This window comes from Ictidomys tridecemlineatus, chromosome 8 (genome assembly GCF_052094955.1).
Source record: "Ictidomys tridecemlineatus isolate mIctTri1 chromosome 8, mIctTri1.hap1, whole genome shotgun sequence".
Classification (NCBI taxonomy): domain Eukaryota; kingdom Metazoa; phylum Chordata; class Mammalia; order Rodentia; family Sciuridae; genus Ictidomys; species Ictidomys tridecemlineatus.
Window position 1 is genome coordinate 88,413,884 of NC_135484.1, and position 25,896 is coordinate 88,439,779.

Genomic DNA, 25,896 nt, shown 5'->3' on the forward strand with positions numbered 1-25,896 from the left:
GAAAGTTAAAAGGAATTTTAAGAACAGATCTATAACAAATAGATTATAATGGGAAAAAAACCCAAATCATGAAATGATGATTTATAATATTTATATAAATACCTTGATAAATGAGGACCTAAGAAACAATAAGTAGGGCCGGGGACATAGCTTAGTGGCAGAGTGGTTGTCCAGAATGTGCAATGCCCTGGGTTCAATTCCCAGTACCACAACTACTATAATAACCACTACCACTATTACTACTAAAGTCCCTAAATAAATATATGCCTGTGACTTCCTGGGAGAAATGTCTTCCTTTGGAAATAGTGTCTTATTTAATCCATGACAATAAAAATTCTACTGATCCAATTGTACTTCAGAATTTGTGAATTCTGTAATTTAATTTATAACTATTAGTAGGTGAAAAAATGCAACTGGATGCATTAAGTATTGAAATTGCAGTTTTTTTGTAATGACCTAAGACAGGCTGAATGATTTAAACAAGCGAGCAATATTAAAGTTGAAAGTATCATCAAAGGTCACCTATTTCATTTCCTTCATAGATGAGAATGCCAAAGCCAAAATGAGACTCACCCAAGGTGAGGGAGCTGGTGGAGGTTATCAGCAGGGCTGAACCCCAGAATTCCAATTCCTCAATAGCCTTCCTTCTGACTTTCCAAGTGTTTTCCTTGTTACTTTGAGTTGTTCAAGAAAGTATCCTTCCCCTGATTTACTCTGAGTTCTGATGAAAACACACTGGTGACTTGACTCCAACACACGGAAGCTTTGCTTGGCAGATAGGTTAGTAGGCAACCTACATCAGCCCCAGTTTGTTTCATAAGCTGTCTTCTCCTCACTAGTGATGCCCATCAGGCCTACCACACTCACCTCAATCTTTACTCACTGAACCTTCCCTGGAGCACCTTTGACTTTTTCTTTCTCAAAAATATTTTCCTCAGGTCCTTAGAAAATCATTCTCTCTTAGGCCTCCATCAGATACTCAGGCCATTTTCTTGTGTACATTTTCCTTTCTTAGTCCTTGTATCCTTTGCAGAATGATTCATACTTCCACTTTCCCTTAAGTTAAATGCTTTACTTGGATAATTTCCATCATTAATAATATTAATCCTATTAACATTCATTGAGTCTTTTACAGTCTTTCATACCCAGACTCAATCTTCCCCAACTACCTAGGATCTCGAGATGACTATTAGTCTTATTTACCCATGTGAAAAAAAACAGAAGCACAGAAGGAGAATTGACATTTTTCCTTTTCAAATTTGAAACATTATTTTTTATTACATATTAAATCCAGACAAGAATATCAGTGCAGTTGGGGGGCACTGAGTAGGGAGGAGTGGCTTGGTGAGGATGCCTAGTTCTCACTCCCTTTGGGAGTTAACCATGCTTTCCTGGTCTTTTCCGTGCATCCAAGGCTGCTATTCTGACACTGTTAAAGGACCCTTCTTGGGATCCAAGAAGAATTTTCATTAAGGCTGGACTGGGACAGTGGTGATGGGTAGAAGTAGAGTCATCACAAATCAAAACTAAAAAGCAGCAAAATATATTACACACACATAACATAATTTAGCTCAAGTAAGAGTAAAGGAAGCCTCCATAAAGAATTCTCTTCCACAGTTATCTCAGGAAACAGGAGAAGAATAAATTAAGGAATATAGCAGCCATCACCAGCCAAGCATCCATAACCAGACGCTCCCACAAGCAGGCTGGGGGACACTTCACTGCCTGCTCCATCTGTCCCCCACAGCATGGAGAGCATATGCTCCTATTCTGGACTCTGCTGCCCCACCAGTCTCCTCCCAACTGGAGGTGTCTCCTAAGAGGACAGGTGACAGTATCAGGAAGAAAAGGCAAAACCCAGAGGTGTGGCAGTGGTGAGGGAAGTCACTGCCATGGAAATAGATGGTGCTTATATTAATGTCACTGAAGGGGAGGAAAGCTGGGAAAAGAGGAAAAGTTTGCAAAATGTCAGAGCAGCAGTAAGAATGAAATCCGTTGACTTTTAACTCAAACTTTTGCTTGTGTTATACTGTCGTCATTCTTCTAACTCCAGCTATGAATTGGAGACAACTATGTGTTTCTTTGGTTTGAATGTCTTTCTTGAGTTTTAGATTGGCAGAGACAACTGGTAAATGGCATTTTTAGTTGAATATTCCACAGAAAACTCAAAGGCAATCTGTCCACACTTCAATTCTCACAATTTTCCCCCACACTGCTGCTTATTTTCGCTCCCTGTATTTCCTAACTCTGCCAGTAATATGCCAAACATGTCCCTGAAACTAAAAACATCAGATGCATCTTCTACTCATCCTTCTCCTCTTAATCTTCCACAATTCTACTTCCACCATTCACCCAGGCATCCATCCTATCCTGTGTGAATTAGGGAACAAGTTCATTGGTAAATTCATGCATTTACTAACCTGTGCTGGGCCCTGCTATAGAAAGAACCAGGGATACATTAGAAAAATAGTCTCTGCCTGTGGTTCTCTCAGGCAAAGGGAGAAAACAGAGGTAAAACACACACACACACACACACACACACACACACACACACCACACACACAATTACTTTTTGTAACTATGCAATATAATTGTAATTCAATACAATTATTATAAATACTTCAAACATTAACTCTAGGGTGCTGTTTTCATCTAAAATCTGAGAGTCTTCCTGGAAGAAGTGACACTTGAGACTGGCAGTATGAGATGCATTCAGTGCTCTTGGCAAAGGGAACATTACATGAAAGTGCCTTGCAGCAGGGTAGGGCTTGAGGCATTCAGGCTGAAGTGACTGGAAGGAAAAGAATGAGGAGAAATGTGATGTCATGCTCTGCAGAGACAGGCTCAGATCAATTTTTAATTTTAAGAAGATTGGTTTGCCTTGTTTAGGCAGACTAGAAAGGCTAGACCACAGTTAGACCATTGAGGAGGTTAATGCAAGACCACAGTTATCCCTTTAGGAAGGATGGCTAGACTAAAGATGGAAAAAATAGGTGGATACAAGATAAGTTTGGCCTGTTGGCTAAATGATATGGGGAATGAAGGCAACAGAGAGGTCTAGGATGGTGCCTGCTTCCTGAGCTAATGGAATGGGTGTCAAGTGATGCTATTCCCCAGTACCTTTCCCCTTAAACCAATTTTTATGCCTTGTAACAGTCATCTCTAAAATGAAGATTAACTTTGCCCCTTATTGCCATGGGTCCCCAGTCCTCACAGAGCAAAGTTAACTGTGCCCTTTGTAATCAAAGACCCTTCTAGTACACCTGAACCTTGGATGCCTCCTGCTCATTCACATGTACATCTGTCACAAAGAATGACTGGTTATTTCCTAAATATTTCACACTAACTCATTCTTCTTTGTCTGTGCAAATGCTGTGTGTTCTGCTTAAAATGCTTTCTCCTCCCATTTTTGAAAGTATAATTCCAATTTATCTTTAATACACAGCCTACATGATGGATTTTGCAAAATGATGGAAATCTATTTTCACTGTTAAACCTAGTAGCCATTAGCCAAATATGGTTCAGTTGCTAAAATGCGCTCAGTGGGGCTGAGGACAGAATTTAAAATTTCATTTAACTTTAATTATTAATGTAAATTAAATTTAAATGGTCACTACTTTGGATGTTGCTATAATAGATGATAACTATTTCTGTAAATTCATTCAAAAACTCTTATGGGATATTTTAAAATGGAAAATTAGAATAAGTATTAAAGTTCACAAAATACATCATGAATAGTTTATAAAATAATCAAATTCTATATAAAATGACTAGTCTGTTTTTACTGACATGACAGTTTTTATCTATTATTATAGTTACACTTGATTACTGTTTGTTCCCTCTATGCATCTCTCTTTGTTATCCTTCTCATCATCTTTTGATTTATAATTTTTTACTTTCACAAAACTTGCACTGTCTTTCTAGTGTTCAATGCTTTCAAACTCAAATTTTCTTCAGTTCTACTGATGAAATCTGAAATACATTTCATAAAACCTGTTGCTACAGCTTCTAGTATTTCCTGATTTAGTCTTGATATAAACCAATGAAAAAGTAATCTGTACACTGAACTTCTTCATTTCCCTGGAGTGGAGTCAGAAAGCTTTCACACTTTATGCTCTGGCAAAAGGCATTCATTCCCTCTGTGCCCCTCCTCCCTGTCCACTGTGGTCAGAATATCTGGTCATTGTAGATGTTAGCCACTAGATGGCAGTGGTGGGCCAACAGGGTGAATGTTTACTGGGCCTGCAGCTCAAACTGATGAGGTTCAAAATCAAGGTTGCAGTAGTAATAACAATCTGCTGGGAAATATGGGTCACTGCTTGATTTTTTAAAGGGCACACTACTTGTGGAAAGATAAAATGTCGTTTTTTTCATGTAAGGAAATATGTTTAATGCTTAAACTGGCCTGTTACAAGGTCCTGCAATCTGATTCCCTTTGGCTGTGTTCCTTCCCTCTGCCCTCTCACTACCTCCTCAGCCACACTGGCCTCCTGGCTGGCTCCTTCTCCAATACTCTGGTTGAGCTGGTGCCTCAGAATGTGTCCACCTGTTCTTTCCACCCAGCATATCCCTCCTCCTTGTCCTTAAATATCTCCATGGCTCATATATTCACCACCTTTTATCTTAACTCAAATCTCACAATTTCAGTGATTTGCTGACCCACCCTTCCACACTCCTGTCCTTTCCTTAGCTCTGTTGTTCTCCAGAGCATGTGTCTGTCACCTTGTTATATCTACATTTTTTTTATAGGTTATTCATTTGTTGATCTCCTCTGGCTAGACAATCTATTTTTCAATTATGCTGATTCTAAAGATCACAGAGAAATAAGATGACTCTGCACAATACTGAGAGTGTGTGTGTGTGTGTGTGTGTGTGTGTGTGTGTGTGTGTCTCTATGGAAAATGGCCAGGCACAAGTCATCCCAATTAAAAGTAGAAAGAGACAGAGATTAGCTGTTATAATCACACTAAAAGTTAAAGAGATTTCTAGGGTATCAGATATTGGAAAATTTGACCTTGGAGGGTTATATCTAATTTAGTAAGAGCCAATGTGCCCCTTTTTAGGACCTTCTGATGTGACCTACAGTATGCCAACTCTAGGTATGAAAGAAGCTGCATAAGCACTAGTTCTCTTGGGTCCATTCACACTACTCAATTACTAACTTATTGACTATCTGTTTGATCTACCTATAATCAAACAAAACCAACCAAACCAATAATTTTCTAAGTCTAGGGAGGCTGACAAACTTTATGTTTTGCTCTACTATAAATTCACAAAGCCTCAGCTGCACTGTGCTTCTTGAAGACAGAAACCCAGTACACAAATGATAAAAAAGGGGACTCATCGATTTAAAAGTTGCAAATTGGTCCAGGATTTACAACTTTTCAGTATGGATGTCAAATCCCACAGCTGCTTTAAATATTTGATCAAAGGTGATTTTGGCATTCTTTGAAGATTATATCTTAAAAAAATTAGTAAATAAAACAAGTCTGCTTATGCGCTTACCAGAAGCAAAAGAGCCTAGACACTAAAATAAGAATTTATTTTCTTCTATCTTATGTTCATACATCTCGAGTAGTGGGGATCTTCCTGGGTTCTTCGGTGCCACTTACAGAATTTGTTCATTCTACAAATATTTAGTTTCCATTATATCCTAGTCCTCCTTTAGAATACTTTCCATATAAAGGATGAATAAGAATTGTCAGGGTCTCTCAACTACTAAGAAATGATCAGGAAGAAAATAATATGAGAAATTAAAGTTCAACAGGATGTTCATTGTGGTCTGGTGACTCTAGAAGTACTGTAGGGAGGAATATGTGAGCAACGGATTTCTAGAAAGGTTGTCCAAGTTGAGATAAAAAAGATAAACAGGACTTCTGCAAGGAGGAATGGGAAAGTCTTCCATGTGAACCATTTATGGGAAGACCCAGAGGCAAAGAGAATAGGAACATTCAATAAATTGGGCTGTTTCAGAATGGACAGAGTGCAAAGTTGGGGATGAGCAGAAGGTGGGTAGTTGCAGGAGAGGGAGGGCTTATAAATGATGGGTAGCCAAGAATTTTGAATGTACTTTAAGAAAGGAAATTATGTTTTTACAAGTTACGATTGCAGTTTGCAGAGTGGATTGAAGGAACATGAGACCTCAGACTAAGAGACCTGGGACAATCTAAATAATGTACAAAGGGAGGGGGGAAAGAATCACAGGAAATGGCAGTAGGAAGTAGGTGGATTCTAAATCTGTTTAGGAAGTAGACTGTACTCAACTTCATGGCTGATGGGTGCAAGAGGGAAGGAAAATGGAGAAATAAGAGGACTCCAGGAGGGACATCCAGTGTGCTTCATCTTGAGCTACAGTATGTGAAGCAGAGATGGCTTGGGAAAGAGATGCTGAAAATAGTTTGCATTTGTAATATTTGAGCCCATTTAAATACTATCCAAAACTCAGTTGCTATATGGAACCAAAGCTCAAGAGAAAAACATGTTAGAGATAGAGATTTGTGTTAATTTTTTTGTGTATGCTTAATGCTACTTATGTGTATTTTGTAAATTAGAAAATAGATAACTAGCTTAAGCCTCTCTCTGTGCTCAAAATAAAAACATATTATCATGCAGCAATATGAAGGACTCCTGCATTTTTATGCCTTAGAAAAATGGAAGAGCAACTCTTGTGCATCAGCTGAAACATCCCACTGTTTGCTATCACTAGCACAAAGATACAAAAACTCATTTGTAAGATACAACTGTACTTGAAGTCACAAGTTTGTAGTTAGCATGCTCCCTTAAAATAAGGTAGCAATTACCTAGTGATTAGCTGTTAATCTGTCTATTCAAACTGATTTTCTGTCTCTTAAAAATAGCAGAAATTATACAGGGTTTAAATCAATTTGATGTGGAAAATTAGTTTTCACCTCATATGCTAGAATTTCAGCATTAAACAGAAATTGATTCAAAAGTATAGAGTTGGCATGCAGAAAAAAAATAAAAGGAAAACATGCACTACTCGTGACCCCACATTTCAATTTTTACTTGCTGGCAAATCATGAATTATTATGTTTTGTGAATTCTCAGTTTGGGGGATGCAGAGGTAAATGAGATAGATCCAGTATCTGTGCTCACATGGTTTACAGCTCTAAATTCAAAGGTGGAACCTACTCAGGTAAAGAATTCATGCGCTGTCAAGGCCTGAGAGAAAAAAAGAGTATTTATGAAGTGTTTCATAACACTGTGCCTCACAAAAGAAAAGGTTTTAGCTATCTCAAGCATACAATTGTATCAGCAATCTGTATGTTTCACTAGGAATTATTCTTCTAAGTGAATTTCATATTTTAATTTATCAAATTCTCATAGTAACCTCCCTCGGTGAATAGAATATATTTTAAACATGAGGAAACCAAGGTAGAGAGAACTATGTAGCCTAAGGTTATAGCTGGGAGGTGATGGCTTGCAGACACAAACAAGACCCATTTTCAGAGTAGACATTGTCCCTAAGCATAGGGGTACTTATGTTGTTGTTGATCTATGATAAATAAGTTATTCATATATTTCACAAAAAAATTGTTGTTAAGTCTCGAAGACAGAAACGACAAACTTTAATTTTATCAGCAAACTGTGTGTTACAGATTGACTATGTGAGTACTGGTCTGGATCATGTTTTATGTACACACTCCCAAGCAAATTCTGCATTTTATCATTTAATCCTACATTTCAGCTTAGTAGATATGATCACTCTAGTTTCAAGCTGTTAACTAATTTAACTGAACAATGGCTAACTTCAATTTTGAAGAATAACTAAATAATTCTTTACCAAGTTTTTATTAGGCTTTTTAACATTGAAGTGCATTCTAGACTTTGCTGGAAAATTTTACTTGCCTTTTTATATTATTTTAGGAAAAGCTGAGGATAAGAGTCCTTTTTAGCCTTCTCTAATCTTAGCACATGTAGAAAGTGATGACTTGGAGGCACATTGGCATGAAAGGCAAGGCTACTTGAGACTTGAGCCACCTGGCCACAGCCTCCTGTCAGGCCAGCTGCACTGAGGTCTTTAGGATCATTATTTGGACACAACTAGGGCCAAGGCTGGTTACGGGGTGAGACTGCCTCAAGGAGCTCTGACCTAAAAGGGTTAGTGGAGCTAAGATATGGGGAAACTGAATAACTTGTTATAGAAGTTTGACATTTTTCCTACCTCCAGCATTTCCTTCATTCATTTCTAAGGAAAGAAGTATCATATTACAAATTATAACCGCAAAAAAGTAGTTTAAATAAATTTCAGTTTATTATTAAAAGTAATGTTAGTAAGTAAGCATTGACCCCAAAAGGGAGTTGTATTAATCAATTTTAGTAATTTTAAAGATTAACTTTAATTCCCTTATTTTAAAAATAATGATTAAATCGTGCCTAAAATTTGTGTTTATTTTTATTACAAAGCAACTGGAGATAGAAGAAAGAAACAAAAAAAAAAATAAGTATTTCTCTACTGTTTGATTTGAGAATGCTCAGCATGTTGCCAAATATTTCTATATTAGACAAAGTAGGGTAATATAAGATTACAACAAATTGCCTTTTAAGTTTCTACCATGACAGAAGCTATGGGCTTCTGTCAAAGTCTCATCTGATGAGCAATCTGTAAGAAAAATTATGATAATAAAAGTCTCCATAGAAACAGGTTTGAAAAGGGACATAAATTACTATTTGATATAGATATTGATTCTTTTAGACCTCAGTGATTTTTCCTTAATTCTGCCTATAAAATTCAGTTGATTTTTTTTCCCTAGAACTGTTGAGTGAACTATATAATAAAACCCATGCTTTTGTGGGAGGATCGGACACTATTTTAAATATTTATTAAACAACAGGTGGTCTCTCTCACATAGGGTTATCTTCAAGTTCTAATTAATTTACATGCTTTTTAGAAGTGACATGGTAAAAACAAATAGAACATTTAAGAAGAAAGAATTCAATTTCTAGTGCCACCTACTGTTAAACACTGAACCTAGTGTTTAGTTTTAGGTGATTGATGTGAACTTTAAAGTATGACATTATTTGTTATGTCCAAAAATATTCAGTGAAAATACTTGCTTTAACCTTATGAAGAACTCAACCTATAATAGCATAATTCCCTGTAAAATATACAGATACCATGTGACATCAAAAAAATCAGAAATTCCAATGGAATAGGAGCTTTTAAAAGCACTGTTTGTGATGAACCAATAGTAGTTTAAAAGGAAAAGGCAAAGCAGATGTCAACCTGTGTGCAATTTTAACATAGAGTAGCATTTTTTTCTCTTTCAATAAGAAAATGCAAATTTTATACTCACATATCTGGATTTCTAATAGTGATTACATTTAGCCTTAAAATGGAGTACTACACCGGCGTTTTGAAGGGTCTAATTTGCCAAACATATTAAACTTATCTCTACCAAAGACAAAATAATTGTACTGGAAGTAATTCATCTACCACCCCACTAAGTGGGACCTGGGGAGAAAATAAGTCAATGTGAGCTAAGATGCTGTCTTCTTCCCTGACACCTTGCTCACACTCACTTATATGTGTATACAGTAGCTAATAGCCTTGGGGAATAAGAGGCAGCAAAAATATACTCCTGCTCAGGAAGAGAGGTGCTGGGGATAAGAAGATCTGTGTCCTGGCATTGCACAGTTTTTTATCAAACCTGTTCAAATAATACTTAAGTTGTTTTTCCTGCTTCTTCATGGAACAGGAAAAATGAGGACTGGAGAACTGAGAGTTGGATAAGGACTAAACCATCTTTGCCCACACAACTAATTAACTGTCCTACTTTTCTTTTTATGACTGCTGTGAAGAGATCTTATTTTGGTTGAAATGAGTTAGCTGAAAAAACTTAAAATGGATTGTTTGTATTTTCATTATCAACATATTACATTAAAAAATCCCTCATCATTTCTGAAGAAGCATGAATAAAATAGAACTTTGCAATCTTGTTGAGTAAGAATGAATAAAACAGAAGCATGAATAAAATAGAACTTTGCAATCTCTAACCAAGAGAGGTGAGATGGAGGATTGCATTTCATTTCTCTGTTAGTTTTCACATTATTATTATTATTATTACTACTATTTTTTTTACTAAAACAGATCATTGCACCCCAAAGGATGATAAGCAGACCAGCATCCTCAATAATATTTGACATTTTATTAAAAATGCAAATTCTCAAATTCACCCAGACCTGCTGAATCAGTCTGTGGAAGTCCATCTTAGGAGTCTGCATTTCAACAACCTTTCAGGGTGATGTTTAAGTATACTAAGGTTCAAAAAACATAGCTTTGGAAAATGAGAGTGGGCAATAGAAGAAAAACAAGGGGGCATAAAGTGAGCAAGTTTTGTGATTCCTCCTACTGAAGTTCAAAGAAAATTATTCAGAAATTAAATGAAGTTTCTTTTGGTATTTGGAGGAGAAACTGTATTGTTGCAAAGCAACTTTACAGAGATAAAGAATGGTCAATCCCAGAATGACATTTCTACAAAGTGGAGGATTGGGTGTGTTGGGGGAGCTTACATACATTATATTGCAGGTTGCCAAATTCTAATATAAATGAATACCAATGTTCTAGAAAGGTTTTGTGCTACCAACATTACTGTCCTCCTTTGGTATGAATATTCAGAAATATCCCCCAAATTGCTGCATCTGTGACCCAAGATACTATTTCTATGTACACTTATGATATAGGCTAATTTGCTTCACAAGTTTTTCTGAGCACACTCAGCCTGCAAGTTTCGCTTAACGTTTTCAGACAAAGCAACTGTCATTCCAAGAAGGAGGTTTTATTTATATATTTAAGTGTAATATCTTCCTGAAAATGGTAGATTTCTACTCAGTAATTAATGACTAAAAGAGTAATGGAACCTGGAAATAGAGTTGTAGAAATAGTGAGCTATTGCCCTGAGAAAGTGAGTAAGAATGTCCCCAAGAAACCAAAAAGTTAACAGAGGCTAAACCAGCTATAATATTTGCTTGCTAAATAATAGTATCCAGGAAATTATTGGAAAAAAGAAATGAAAAATATCACAACAAAACTAGAGAAAACTACTACCATCCTACATTTTACTCCTCAGAGTCTGAAGGTGTACAATGACAGTGAGGTAAAAAAGATTATTATTTGGCAAATTTGACCAATTTAAAAATTGAAACCCTTAATTATCTTCCCTGTAGTTATTCTATTTCCCAACTACTAGTGTTTATAAAAATAAAATTTCCATCCCTAAAATTTCTTATGATGACAATAGAAAAATCTTATTCTTGGTTATGATGTTTGTAAAAATCTTTAGGTTATCCATTTACCCTTAAAGAAAAATCCTAATACTGATGTGTAAATATTTTTATTGTCTACCTTTAGTAGACATTACAGCAGCTTCTAATTAAGTCCAGATGATTAATTATTATTTTCACTGCTTATCTAGACAAAGATGTAAGGGTATTATATCTCCTTCCTGACTACAGAGGGTCTCCTTGCACACTTGATTAATTTGTTTTGCTTTCAGATTAAGTGAAGCATAAAAATAAATAGCAGTTTTGCCCAGGTATCTGAAGAAATATTCAAGTACAAAAAACTTATTGTTCTAAAAGGAACATTTGTTGAGGCTTTGTTATTGATGAAAAGAGGAAAAATGCCTTAGTAAATGTTTTGGTAATTTGAAAGTTTTCTCCGTTAATATTGTCTATGTGCAATTGTGCACTTATAAAATGATTGGAATTGAGAATATTAAGGTCCTACTTACAAAAATGATACAGTGACCATAGAAGAAATCAAGGAGGATTAGGATCTCATTTATAGATCAAGTCTACTGTGGAAAACTTAGAAAAACTGTTGTCTTACTAAAATAATATTACTGCACATGAAAAAGTTAGATAAATATAAACAAACTCTTTTGATAAAACATTTTATATTCTCTATAGTGAAATGCATTTTTGAAGTTAGAAGTCATATAAAGCTTTTGAGAGACAATGTAATTTGTGTTTATATAGAAGTATCAGATCAGGATGTATTCAAAGGCCTAATGTATATACCTGCATGTGTGTGCATATGTGTTCATGTATGTGTATATATAAATATATATTTGTCCCTGTGAAGCAGTAATTTGTTAATTATTTACCTGATTCAAGAATTTATTTTAATTATGTAACTACATACTTGTAAATAATTTGTTGTTCCTTTCATATATTATCCAAAAGAGTAAAATGAAAATGTTAATAATACTCCAAAATGTATGATGTAATATAAAAGGTATTTTTAATTTTATGTGATTATTTTTCAACTTGCCTTAAATCACAAAAGCCAACAAATAAACTAAGGCAATACAGTACAGTATTTTTCTTGTAAACAGATTTGTAAAATGTTTTCCAAACAGCAGGTGGCAATCTTGGTAAATTCGATTGCACCAGAACCATCTTACCTAGATACATACAGATGAAAGACAGTTTTAAAAGACCTGTTAAGAACTGTAGTATGCTAAGACTGGTTAAGATAACTTCAAATACTACATGAGTATTGTTTAATCATGCTTTATTGTCTAATGAAATTTGTCCCTAGGTGAACTTAAAGTTTTTGTTGAATGCTTCTTTATTTCCAGGCAGCATGGGAGTCATTTCACAGTGCTAAACTGTGTAGGTATCCTTCACATCAAAATGCTGCATGCTGTTTACTTCTTATCATTCTGAATTCATAAGGCTTTAGAATTAAAAAAAAAAAAACACTGATCTTAATCCCAAAGAAAACCTACTGACAAATTGCTGCTCTTTTTTTTTCTTTTTTTTTTTATTGTTGGTTGTTCAAAACATTACATCTTTCTTGATATATCATATTTCACAGTTTGATTCAGAAGGGTTATGAACTCCCATTTTTACCCCGTATACAGATTGCTGAATAACATCAGTTACATTTCCATTGATTTACATATTGCCATTCTAGCGTCTGATGTATTCTGCTCTCTATCCTATCCTCTACTATCCCCCCTCCCCTCCCCTCCCCTCCCCTCTTCTCAAATTGCTGCTCTTAAAGTTTAGTTCCTGTTAGTATTCTTGGTGTTGAATTGTGAGAAATGTTTAGAAGTCTAATTATGAAGAAAAGAAAGTTTTGACCCCTAGATATCTCTGAGAGTACTGTGGTTTTTATAAACAGATGCAGTCATGTTCGATAGAGACAGAAATTCATAGGTTTCTGAACTGAAGAGATCTGCAACTAGTTGTACTCACTATATTTTCAGTATCTGTATAGCAGGGGAGACAGATAGCCTCCCCACAGGGACTGGCTACCAATAGAATAAGAGATTCAGATTCTCTAAGTTCAGCCTTTTCCTGTATACCTCACTGTGAAGCACTGTCAAATTTTAAAATTTCATCATATCACATTTTAAGTGTGCTTATAATAATTTTGCTGATGGCATCATCCTATAAATTATATTTACTGAGTTTTCAATATGCCAATAATATTTTATTGAATGAACATGTGATTTGGAAGAAATCTCTCTCTCTCTCTCGATCTCTTTTTGCAAGGTGGCACTGAGGATTTAACCCAGAAGCACTCAACCACTGAGCCACAACCCTAGCACTTTTTATCTTTAATTTTGAGACAGGGTCTCCTTAAACTGCTGATGCTGCTTTGAACTTGCAATTCTCCTGCCTTAGACTCCTGAGCCACTGGGATTATAGACATGCACCACTATGCCTGGCAGAAATCTTTCTTTATGTAATCTTTAAAAACATATGCTTTATAATATGGAAAAGTTCTGACCTTCATCCTTTTCTGTGCTTAAATGGAAAAATATTCTAATGTAGTAGCACTTCAACTCTTTCACTGGTAATTTAGACTTTATGCTTTCATTTTAGAATATTTTTCTCATAGGAATTTCTTTGTACAGTGGAAATTGGAGAAAGGGGTAGTCACAGAGATGATCAATGGCATCCATCAAAATGAGGTTTATCAGCAATAGCACATAAAATGTCTGAATTTCAACATCATCTCTTTAGCTTCTCACTGAACTATTTAACATATCTTCTTATTTCTGGTATATAAACTATAAGGCAACTTGCTTTGTGTTCTCAGTAAAGGAACATTTCATAAAATGGTAGAAAGATATAAACTAATTTAAATCATGGTCTTCCATATGGGTACATTTTTATTACCGTATTTTTCAATGTCATTTTGCAACAAATCACTTAAAACCAATAAAATTATTCTATGACACCTCTGGAGGGATTTCCCATATAACAGAGAAAATGTAAATTGCCAGGTTATCATTAGCAGTCTTTAAACTGAGGAAGTACTGTCCTTGACTAATGGCATTATTTTCAATCTTTTGTAAATTTCAGGTTGCAAACTGTTTCCATTGGGATCATTTCTGTTCATTCTTACCAGGGCATCGCTGTTCACTGCATCGTCTCACTTCTTCGCCTGTTCCTTCACATTGCTGTCCTGTGATTGCTGCACCCTGACAAGTCCTTATTCTTCTTTCCCAACCTCCATCACAGGATTTAGAACATCCACTCCAATGGCCCCACTGATTCCACTGACCGTTGGCTAAAAGAAATGTGTCAAGGTCAATGTCAGTGCTCTACCACACACTGATTTAGGAATCTGCATATCTCAGAACATTCCAGTCCCTTGAATTTTTATTAATCTCCACCATGAATAAACTAGTCAAATATTTGACTTACTGGCCAAATACAGTTGATTGTAATTAGCAAATGATTATATTAGTGTGTCTGACTTTTGGTGTCTGAGGAGTTAGACACACTTACTTGTAAAAGTGTCAGTTCAGTGCTAAACTTTGTTAAATTACTTGGTATTCAGTCTCCTGAATTTGTCACTTTACTAACATGGTATTTAGTAGAATAAACTCTGATATACTGGCTTCATTTATTAGGAATATAAAAATATCATTCCATGATTGTCTGGCATGGCTCTGTCAGGTTTTATTTTATTCACTTACTTATTTTATTTTTCATGGTGATGTGGATTACGCTTGGGGCCTCACCTAAGTTAGGCAAATATTCTAACACCAAGCTATAGTCCCCCCGCCTGGTTCTATGAATGGCAGGCATTCATTAGATGCAGGACTTACTTACCTGTACACTCAGGGTTATAGCACTCTCTGCTTTCTGCCCATGGCCCTCTGCATTCAGAGCCCCCATGAGCAGCTGCAGTGCACTGCCGGCTTCTCTGCTGGGTCCCATTTGAGCATGTCACTGAGCACTGGCTCCATGAACTCCACTCCTGCCACTGTCCATCAACTATCAAAGCAGAAAGAGAGACATTGTGAGGAGATCTCCCTATTGGGAAGTCTGTACAGAAAGCACACAGTAAAACTAACCTGAACAATGAATCCCCACCAGTGAATTCTCAGGGAATGCAATGGAAGGTCACACTAACATAAGATTTCACTATTACCCCCAAAACTATTATTACTTTTTCACTTATATTTTCTTTTATGTATCCCCAGTATCTCTTTTTAAAAATTTCAAAAAATTTGCTCTGATTAATTGTACATGACACTAGAATACATGTATGCACTTTGATATATCATACATAAATGGAGTATAATTTTTCATTTTTCTGATTTTACATGTTGTAGAATCACATTGGTCATGCAGTCATATATGCACATAAGGTAATAATTTCTGATTCATTCTACTATCCTTCTTATCTCCATATCCCCTCCCCTCCCTTTACGCCCCTGTACCTACCTAAAGTAACTCTGTTCTTTCCACCCACCCTCCCCTTATTGTGAATTAGCATCTTCATATCAGAGAAAAGATTTGGCCTTGGGTTTTTTGAGATTGGCTTATTTTGCTTACCATAATATTCTCCAGCTCCAACTATTTACCGGCACTAGTATCTCTTTTGATTCACTTATTTCTTCAAAACTATTGATCACTCAAAAATACAAGGTCTTGAGCCTGAACTTAGAGTATCAAAGGTGAAAAATAAATAAATACTAACCAATGCATCAAGAGCTCATATTTTAGAGAGGAATCTCTTAAAAATAAACCATTAAATGCCTACTAAATAAATCACTGATAATAGTTTGTTGCAAAGCTTGATTTTAGAGCACTATGAGAGAAGGACTAGGAAGTTTTCCTTGACAAACTGAGGTTTCAGGCAAGCCCTGAAGAACAGTGAGAAAATACTTCGGCGGCATGGTTTCTCTACAAAAGGATACACAAACGTCTGAGGCAGCAGAAATATGGGCACTTGCAGGAACTGGAATGAGGCCATAGTGAACAGAATCTAGAGAGCCAGGTAAAGAGACGTGGCAGAGGACAATGGTAAAAGAGCAGAGGCCAAATTCTGCAGGACTCTTGTCAGCTGTGTTATGAGTCTGGGTTGTTATAATCAGATTAATAAGAAGCCATTGAAGGATGGCATTGATCTAGTGCAGCGTGGAGAAAAAGTTACCTGATAAATAAGGGAGGGTCTGAGGCAGTAATGAAGGAATGTTTGGAGGAAATCAGAAAGCTGCTAGGGAGGAGAGGTGAGAGGAATACCTGAAGGACTGGCCTTGAAAGCAAAAACAAAGAAAGCATCCAAGTCACTTCCAGATATCTGTATCTGATCCTTAGGATCTAATATGGACTGTTAAACTTGACTAGTCTTATCAGACACTGTGATAGGTGTTAATGAGGGAAAGAGGAAGAAAAGCAAATAAATCTCAACCTCAAAATTTTTGTAATTTAATACACTATGCATGTACATAAACAAATAAAAGGTCAAAGGCAAAAACATCTTAACAGGCACATGAAGGATTTAGGCTTTCACAGGATGGATCACATCTGTTTAGGGAGTAATTATATTAGGCTTAGAATAGTGAGATTTGAATAATTTAGAGAAAGGAGAGAGCACTGACAAAGGCAAATGCCACAAAATAAAAGAGGAAAAAGTAGTCAACAACAAAAAATATTTACCAGGTTAAAATAACTTAATTAGCATACATGTTATAATGCACTCACATGTGACTACTTTTCCCCTATCATTCCAGGGTTCTTAGTCAATTTGATTGTAAGTGAAAGAGAATTCACCATAAATCCAAAGTTTTGAGAGAAGCCAATGTTGTTGTGAACATCCAAGCAAATGAGAAAGTCTGGCAGAATATGAGTAAGTACTTTCAACCTAATTCCAAGCTTTACATGTTGCTATACTTAATAAATCCTTTGTGAGATTAAAAATTACAAAACTCCAATTTGATCATCCCATTCATGTAATTTTAGCATCTCACTTTATTAAAAGTATCTGATATAATCTTATTGGCTATGTAGTACATTTGCAGGACAAAAGAGAAAATTTTAGTGAATCAATACGACATTATAAATTATCCACTTACCTTCTATTTTGGCTTTAAAGATGAGTGCATTTTTCATTTCAGAATTTGGCTTTTCAAAGATAACACTTATTGAGCTTGCATTATGAACCCTCGCTATTCTAAGCAATCTGAGAAGGGTTTATAAAAATAAGACTTATATCTTGTTCCTTACAATCTGTTTGGCAAAAGAATGCACAAGTATGCACATTTTAGAGGAGGCAAAATGAACAGAGATGAATTTGGTGATGCCAGCCTAATCTAAGTTACTATAAGAAAGAAATGTGTGCTGTCCTTAAATATTCAGATTTGAAGTGACTTTTAAGTATGTTTTAATATGAATAGTTACACACAGCAAAGAAAGGAGGATATGTCTTTCTAGCTATGAAGATGTGGAGTCAGGAATGAGCAAATCAAATGCAGACACTGGAGAGAAGTTGGTAGGGAGTTATAATTCCTTGAGGAATGAGAAAAGACCTTACTAAAAAGAGATTAGAAAGAATGAGAACATCTGTTTTTGAAATGTTGTCCTCATCAGACTTCTTCTGAAGGGTGACTTTGCCTCATCATTAGTAAAAAAGTAAAAATTAAAAAAGCAATTTAAAGACTTTATGTTCATGTATTTACAATATTAGTTGCTCAGTCCTTTCTGACAGTGTACATATTCTATATTTTGGCTTAAGTTCAAAATTGAGTTAATATAGAAACTCAAGGGACATTTGAAGTTAAACACTATCATAAAATTTTTAAAAAAATGCATCCAAGTTGTGAATGGTTTTGTTCATGAAGTCAGTTGCAGGAAAGAAATAACAATGACATCAAAGATGTATCAAGTGGACTCTTTTGCTGTTTTATTTTACACTGAGAACTGGAAGGTCCTTTATTGAACATTAGCTGCACTATTATGAGTGAACTGAATTGACAAAGTATCTTTTTGGACATAGAAAAAAAAACACAAGAGGAGAAAACCCAATATGAAATGTAATGCAAAAGTCCAATATGTGTTTCTTTAATGTGTCAAGTACAAGTTACTGGAAAAATAGAAAATTGAGACATCAGAAAAGAAAGAGACATTATATATACATTATTAAACTCCTTTTAGTACCCTTAGACAGGTTTTATTGTTAAGGTTCTTGCCCATGTCATATCCTAGGAGTTTTCTAAAAATTCATTAATTAAGATGTTTCTTTTAAGGACCTCAGCCCCTGGATGATGGATATAGTAAGGTCATTTTATTAAGTAGAAAAAAATGGAGGGTAGTAAGATTTTAGGGAGGTAGATATTAAGTTCTGTTTTGAACATCTAAAAATTTCCAAGGAGGAAATATGCATTATCTTTCAGAGATAAATATTGAAATATTTGAGAATAAAAAACATTTACCATGTTCCATATCTACAGTTCTTTTTTTTAATTGCCCCTCATGTAGATATTCTAGGACATGAATGAAGAGCTTTTTATTTTATATCATGTTTAACTGGGAAGCCAAAGTGGTGAGGGAGCAGCTCCTTCCACCCTACTCACAGGTTTGGCACATAGCTAATAGAGACAGTCAATGCCCCCCCCTTCTCCTACCCCCGTATACAGTGTCAGTCCTATGTTTTCAGTTGACCCCTCCATATTTCTAAGAGAGGCCTTCCAGGGTAATTGCAAACCTACTACAAATTTGAAAGAAAACAAAAACAAACCTCAAACTATTGTTCTAAAACTGTAATCTTATTGAAAACTGATTCACAACTTGGTATTTTGTCACAGAAAGAGTTCTCTGATATGTCAGTGTTAAACACTCCCCTCCTCCTACTGAAATCTCATAAGCACTAATAAAGATTTACTGACAGTTTAGGCTGTGTCTTCTTGGACCTGGGAGGACTGTGGTGACAAAGACCCACTAAGCTCTGCCCTCACAAACATATACTCTGGGTAGATATGTGAGAGACCAATGATAATCATGTAAATAAATAAATCAACACATAAAAGCCTCAGCTAGAGGTGTTAAGAAGAGAATGTGAGGAGGGTACTGTGATAGGAAAATGCTCTGCCAGTCCTCTCTGAGGAGACAGTACCACAGCTGGGTCTGAATCAAAGTCTTGTGGAAAGCTCTGTCCAAGTACAAAGGTGTAAGGTCCCCAAAATTGTGTGTGCTCCAGAAAATAAAGAAGGTTGAGTCCTGTGGAGATCATGACAAGGAGAAAGAGGCAGGAGATGAGCTCAGATGGTGTGCAGAAGCCAGATCTTCAGGGTTCTCTGGCAATGTGACCAAGGAAGAAGTATAGCTATGATAGGATTTTAGTAGGAAAGTCATAAATTCACATTTTCAAACTTAATTTTTGTCATATCAAAAATGAATTGTATAGGGGCAAGAATGTTTGGAGACACTAAGAAACTACATTATAGTCCAGATAGGGCTAACAGTGGCTTGAATTGTGATAGCAACATTGGGTGTAGAAAGAAATGGATCAATCTGTGAGAGTTAATGGATTTGGAGCCATATATTTGGTGATAAAGTATAGAAGAGTGGAGTCAGGTTGAGAATGCTACTTAATCAAATACATAAAGGGTGGATCCTTTTATTGTGCTGGATTAGACCAGTGGTTTGAGGGGTTATAAAGCCCTGGAAACCAAATTCTATATTTATGATATTTTGTTTGAAATGCCATTTAGATATAATACAGGGATTATTATATTATATTGTTTAAAACTGTGCCTCTACTGTTAAAAAATGTTGTATTTTAAAGACATAGTTATGCACTATTTGAAGTAATTCACTTTGTCTTTAAACATTTGCATAGACTGAAATTGAGAGATGCAATAAGATATTCCATGCAAATGGGATCCAAAAGATACACACACACACACACACACACACACACACACACATTTGATAGCAGAAATTGAACTCAGGAGTGCTTAATCACTGAGCCACATCCCTAGTCCTTTTTATTTATTCATGTATTTTTATTTTGAGACCGGATTTCACTAAGTTGTTTATGGCCTTGCTGAAGTTCTGAGGTTTGCTTTGAATTTGCTTTCCTCCTTCTTCATCCTCCCAGCCACTGGGATTACAGGCATGGACCACCACACCTGGGAGCAATAGGCATATTTATAAATTATAAGGAGAGTTTAAGTCAAAAGCAGCAAAAAGAATCAAGAAAGGTCATTATATAATGATAAAGGGGTCAACTGAGCAAGGGAAAATAATTCTAAATATTAATGCACCCAATATCAGATAACTCAAATAACTGAAACAAATATTATAGACCTGAAAGAAGAGAGAAACTCCAATGTAATGATGGGACTTTAATATCCCACTTTGTGCAATGGATAGATAATACAGGTGAATATCAATAAAGAAACTTGAGAGCTAAATTGTACCCTAGATCAGAAGGATAAATAATATCTACAGAACATTGTATCCAACAGCTGCTTAATACACAGTTTTCTTATCAACATGTGGAACATTCTCAGGGACAGATCATACATAGATAGGTCACAAAACAGGTTTCAAATCTTTAAAAATTGAAATCATATTGAGTATTTTTTTCTAATCACAATGTAATGAAGCTAGAAATCAATAACAAGAAATCTTGTGAAAATTACACAAATATATGGAAATTAAACATCTTCCTCTTGAGCCAGTGAATCAAGGAATAAATCAAGAAGAAAATTTAAAAATTTCTTGAAACATGAAAATGGAGAAAGCATACCAAAAGCTATAATAGTTAAAAAAATTATTAAGAGGGAAGTTTATAGCAATTGATACTTACATCAAAAAAAAAAAAAAGAAAGAAAGAAAAAAGAAAACCAAACTCAAGTAAACCACCTGTTATTATGTATCAAGGAACTAGAAAAACAAGAACAAACACAATACAAAATTAGTAAAAGAAAAGAAATAATACATATCTGAGCAGAAACAGAAAATATTACAAAAGAGGTATGAAATAGCCAGTTCTTTGAAAAGATAAATGGAATATATAAACAGTTGGCTAAACAAAGAAAATGAGAAAGAAGATTCAAAGTAATAAAATTAGAGAAGAAAATGTAGACATTACAATAAACATTATAACAGCACAAAAATACAAAGGATCATTAGAAATTACTATGAACAACTATACACCAACAAATTTGATACCCAGAAGAAATGGACAAATTCCTGCATGCATACACCTTATCAAGGTTGAATCACAAAGGAATGGACAACCTGAACACAACAATAACAAAAAACTACCCTTCAAATAACACTGGACTGCATTGCTGAGTTATACTAAACAGTTAGAGAATAACTACCAATTTTCTCCAAAGAATTGAAGAGGAAAGAATTTTTCAAAACACATTTTATGAAGCTAGAAAAACCTGAAACCAAAACAAGACAAGGAAACAACAAAAATGATGAACATAGAAACAACAGCCCATTAAAAAGATTACTTAATGGGCTCAAGTGAGATTGATCTGGGAGATGCAAATCAATAAGCACAAAACACCACATGCACAGAGTAAAGGGCAGAGGCAAAAATTGGATATCCACAGGGAGAAGGATGAAAGTAGACCCCTTATCTCTCACCAGTCACAAAAATCAACTTGTACGACAAATTAAATGCAAAACCTGAAATGATGAAACTACTGGAAGAAAACAGGGAAAACGCTTTAGCACAACAAAATGGACAGGGTATTAAAAATAAGATGCCAATAGCACGGGAAACAAAAGCAAAAGGTGACAAACGGGATTATATTAAACTAAAAACTTTTGGCACAACAAAGGAGATTATCATCAGGGTGAAGAGATAACTTACAGAACAGAAGAAAATAATTGAGAACTATACAAAAGGTTAATATCAGCTTCTATAAGAAACTCCAAAAACTCAATAGCCAAACAATAACAACAAAAAAAACTTATTTTAAAATTGACAATAGTCCTAAGTAGACATTTCTTCAGAGAAAACATACAAATAGCCAAAATGGTCCATATACACACACACACACACACAAAAATTGTTCAACATCATTAATCATCTTGAAAACACAAATCAAAACCACAATGAAAAATCACCTCAACTTAGTATGAATGTCCATTATTAAAATGATTTGAGATGGACTGGTAGATTAACTCAGTAGTAAAGCATTTGTCTACCATGTACAAGGCTCTGGGTTCAGTGGTCAACACTGCAAAAACAAAACAAAAATAAAAACACTAAATGCTGGCAAAGGTGTGGAGAAATGAGAATACTTGATCATTTTTGGTGGGAATGTAAATTAGTACAGCTACCATGGAAAACAGTATGAATATTCCTCAAAAATTTTAAAATTGAACTACCATATGATTCAGCAATCTCACTGCTGGGTACATGTCCAAGGAAAAGAAAATCAGTATGTTAAGGAAAAATTAGTATCCCTATGTTTATTAGAGCCCTATGCATAATAGTCAAGGAATGGAAACAACTGAGGTATCCATCAACTGATAAATGGATAAAGAATATGTGGCACATATACACAATGAAATACCATTCTACCCCCAAAAGAACAAAATCTTGTTATTTGTGACAACATGAATGAAAATAGAGATCAATATACTAAGTAAAATAAACCAGGCACAGGAAGACAAGTATCACACGATCTTATTTGTGGAATCTAAAAAAGCTAATCTTGTAGAAGGTGAGAGTAGAAGGGTGGTTAGTGGAGACTGGAAAGAGGAGAAGAGAAGGAGGAATAGGAAAAGGTTGATCAACCCCTTCTAGGATCAGTCAGGAGTGAGGAGTGCTTGTGTGCCATTGCACAGTAGGGAGAGTAGAGATAGTAACAATGTGCTACATATTTCAAAACTAACAGTGCTTCCAAATTTATTTGAAATGTAACCCCTCATCTCTCCCACTCCCTATGGAACACCATTTGGTAAACACTGCATTTGAGAACATAATTTCTTCCATAATATTCAGCCAGGTCACAATCAACATTTTCATAGCCTGTTTGATTTCTCTTCATTTCCATCACAAGCACTTGAAGTTGGATTTCTATTTTTTTTCTTTTTCAGTTTAAAAGCTCCAAATGCTTTATAAGCCGATCTGCAAAGGTGACTAAGAACAGAGAAAAATAAGGCTGTGTTTTGAGGCAGGGAGAATGCTGAGAGATCAGACTGTCACGCCATTATATAATGTGTTTCCTTATGCACCAATGTCACATGAGACAGTTAGTGTTTCATTTTAGCAATATGACAATGCACCAGATTTTCTGGACCCGGAAGAGTTAAAACTGCAAACACAAATTGTTAGGTTTTTGATGTTTACATTGTTGTTTGGACTTGCTCCTGTCATATTCATATGGAGCTGCAATTGTGTTCACCTGGAAGAAAAAACTATTTCTGTGGACAAGGCCCAAACTAAATTCTATGGCAATTAAAAAAACATGTTGCTTTTTTCAGTCTGTTTTCACATCTTGATCAATAACTGGTGAGAAAATAGAATATCTCAGATAATAAAAACCACAAAATAAATAGGTTGTGTGTCTATCCATCGCATCATGCATATTTTGGATAATAAAACTATCATTTCAGCAATTTTTCAAAGTTAAATACTGCTGACTGATTAAGGCAAATATATGGAAGAGATGCGAGGAGAAGAATCCTGGCTCCTGGCTTTGAAGCATTCTGATTTAGATAAAACAAATTTGGAGAGTTCAAACCTGCACGGAGTTAGGAGTTACCCTGGGATCTGGAAAAACCATCAGACCACAAGGCTTTTTGCTCTGAACATATGCTGAATAAAAAAAAAAAATCTGTTTTTTTCCCTTGCTATTTTAAAATAAATTATAACGGAGGAGAAAATATCAAAATGCAAATATCATTCCTAGAAAACAAACATGAATATGTAAGCAAGTGACCAGGGTAAGGTTCAAAAGGCTTGTGGGTGGGGTGGGACCACTGGCAAGGAAGGGCAAACAAAAACAATTAAAAGACTGAGGAGCAAAATGGACTAAGCTAAGGTTACAAATGATTTTTAAATATCTTATCAGCTAAGAATTAAAAGATGACTAGAGTAATGATAAAAATCTAAAATGAAAGAAAACAAATATAATTGACATCCAGCAAACTGGAAAGTTAAGAGGATAAGACCCAAATTAATTAAAGAACAGGTTAATGAGGCAGTATTTGAGTTGGAAATTATAACATCCTCACTACAGACAACTGTGGACCTTTGAAGGAAGTTCAGGCAAATGTTTAGCATCTTCCCACTGACAGTCTTCACCAGAAGGGCTCCCTGCCAAGGTACAACTGGAAGGTCATCCTCTTATAAAGGCTGAGGATAGAATTTTTAGGTCAGCAAGAGACTGAAATCTCTTGCTTTAGATAATAGAGACATTTGGATCAAAGGATGCTCCTGAGGACTTACCCTTGGGTGATTCTTCCTCTCTCAGGGTTTATAGGAGTATGCAAATGTACTTGGAAACTACAACCCAACACATTCCCTCTAGTGGGGAGCCTGGAAACTTCTCAAATATATAGGACAGCCAGTATGACACTGTTCAGCCCAGGGAAAACACAAGCCCATAGGTAAGTACTGCTCCCTTGTGCAAACCAGAGAGATCTCTTTGAGTGTATGATCATGGCTGTAGAACTCTAAAATTATATAATATCTTGAGTTTATCTGACCTATTTTTTCCAAAATTTCTTTTTTAATTAAATTATTTATTTATTCTAGTTTGTTACATGTGATGTCAGAATGCAATTCATTTCATATTACACATACAGTGCATAAATTTTCAAGTCACTGATTGTACACAAAGTATTTTCACAACATTTGTGTTTTCATGCATGCACTTAGGGTAATGATGTCTAACCCATTCCACCATCATTCCTACCACTTTGCCCCCTCCCTTCCCCTCCCTCCCCTTTACCCTATCTAAAGTTCCTCTATTTCTTTCATTCGACCCCCCATCACCATTATGAGTCAGCACCCTCATACCAAAGAAAACATTTGGTCTTTGGTTTCTTGGGATTGGCTTACTTCACTTAGCATTATATTCTCCAACTCTATCCATTTACTTGAAAATGTTATGATTTTATTCTCTTTTAATACTGAGTAATTTCCAATTGTGTATATATACCATAGTTTCTTTATCCATTCATCTACTGAAGGGCATCTGGGTTGGTTCCATAATTTAGCTATTGTAAATTGTGCTGCTATAAATGTTGATATGGCTGTGTCCCTGTAGTATTCTGTTTTTAAGTCCTTTGGGTATAAACCAAGGAGTGGAATGGCTGGATCCATTCCAAGTTTTCCAAGGATTCTCCATACTGCTTTCCAGATTGGCTGCACCAATTTGCAGTTGCACCAGCAATATATGAGTGTGCCTTTTCCCCCACATCCTCACCAACATTTATTGTTGTTTGTATTCTTGATAGCTGCCATTCTGACTGGGGTGAGATAAAATCTTAGAGTAGTTTTGATTTACATTTCTCTAATTGCTAGAGATGTTGAACATCTTTCATGTTTGTTGATTGATTGAACATCCTCTTTTGAGAAGTCTCTTCAGTTCCCTGGCCCAATTATTGACTGAGTTATTTGGTATTTTTGGTGTTAAGGTT

At 35.5% G+C, this 25,896-nt stretch overlaps 1 protein-coding gene across 4 annotated transcripts in view; it reads right to left on the reverse strand.

Annotated features, from left to right (window-relative positions):
• Adgrb3 (adhesion G protein-coupled receptor B3) overlaps positions 1 to 25,896 on the reverse strand; it is a 666,855-nt gene that overhangs the window by 361,412 nt on the left and 279,547 nt on the right. For all 4 annotated transcript variants that reach the window (XM_040282896.2, XM_040282898.2, XM_021732558.3 and 1 more), the window contains 2 exons: positions 15,100 to 15,264; positions 14,387 to 14,551 (listed from right to left, as the gene is read on the reverse strand). In XM_040282896.2, the coding sequence (XP_040138830.1) occupies positions 14,387 to 14,551; positions 15,100 to 15,264 (330 nt within the window). The remainder of the gene's footprint in view (positions 1 to 14,386; positions 14,552 to 15,099; positions 15,265 to 25,896) is intronic.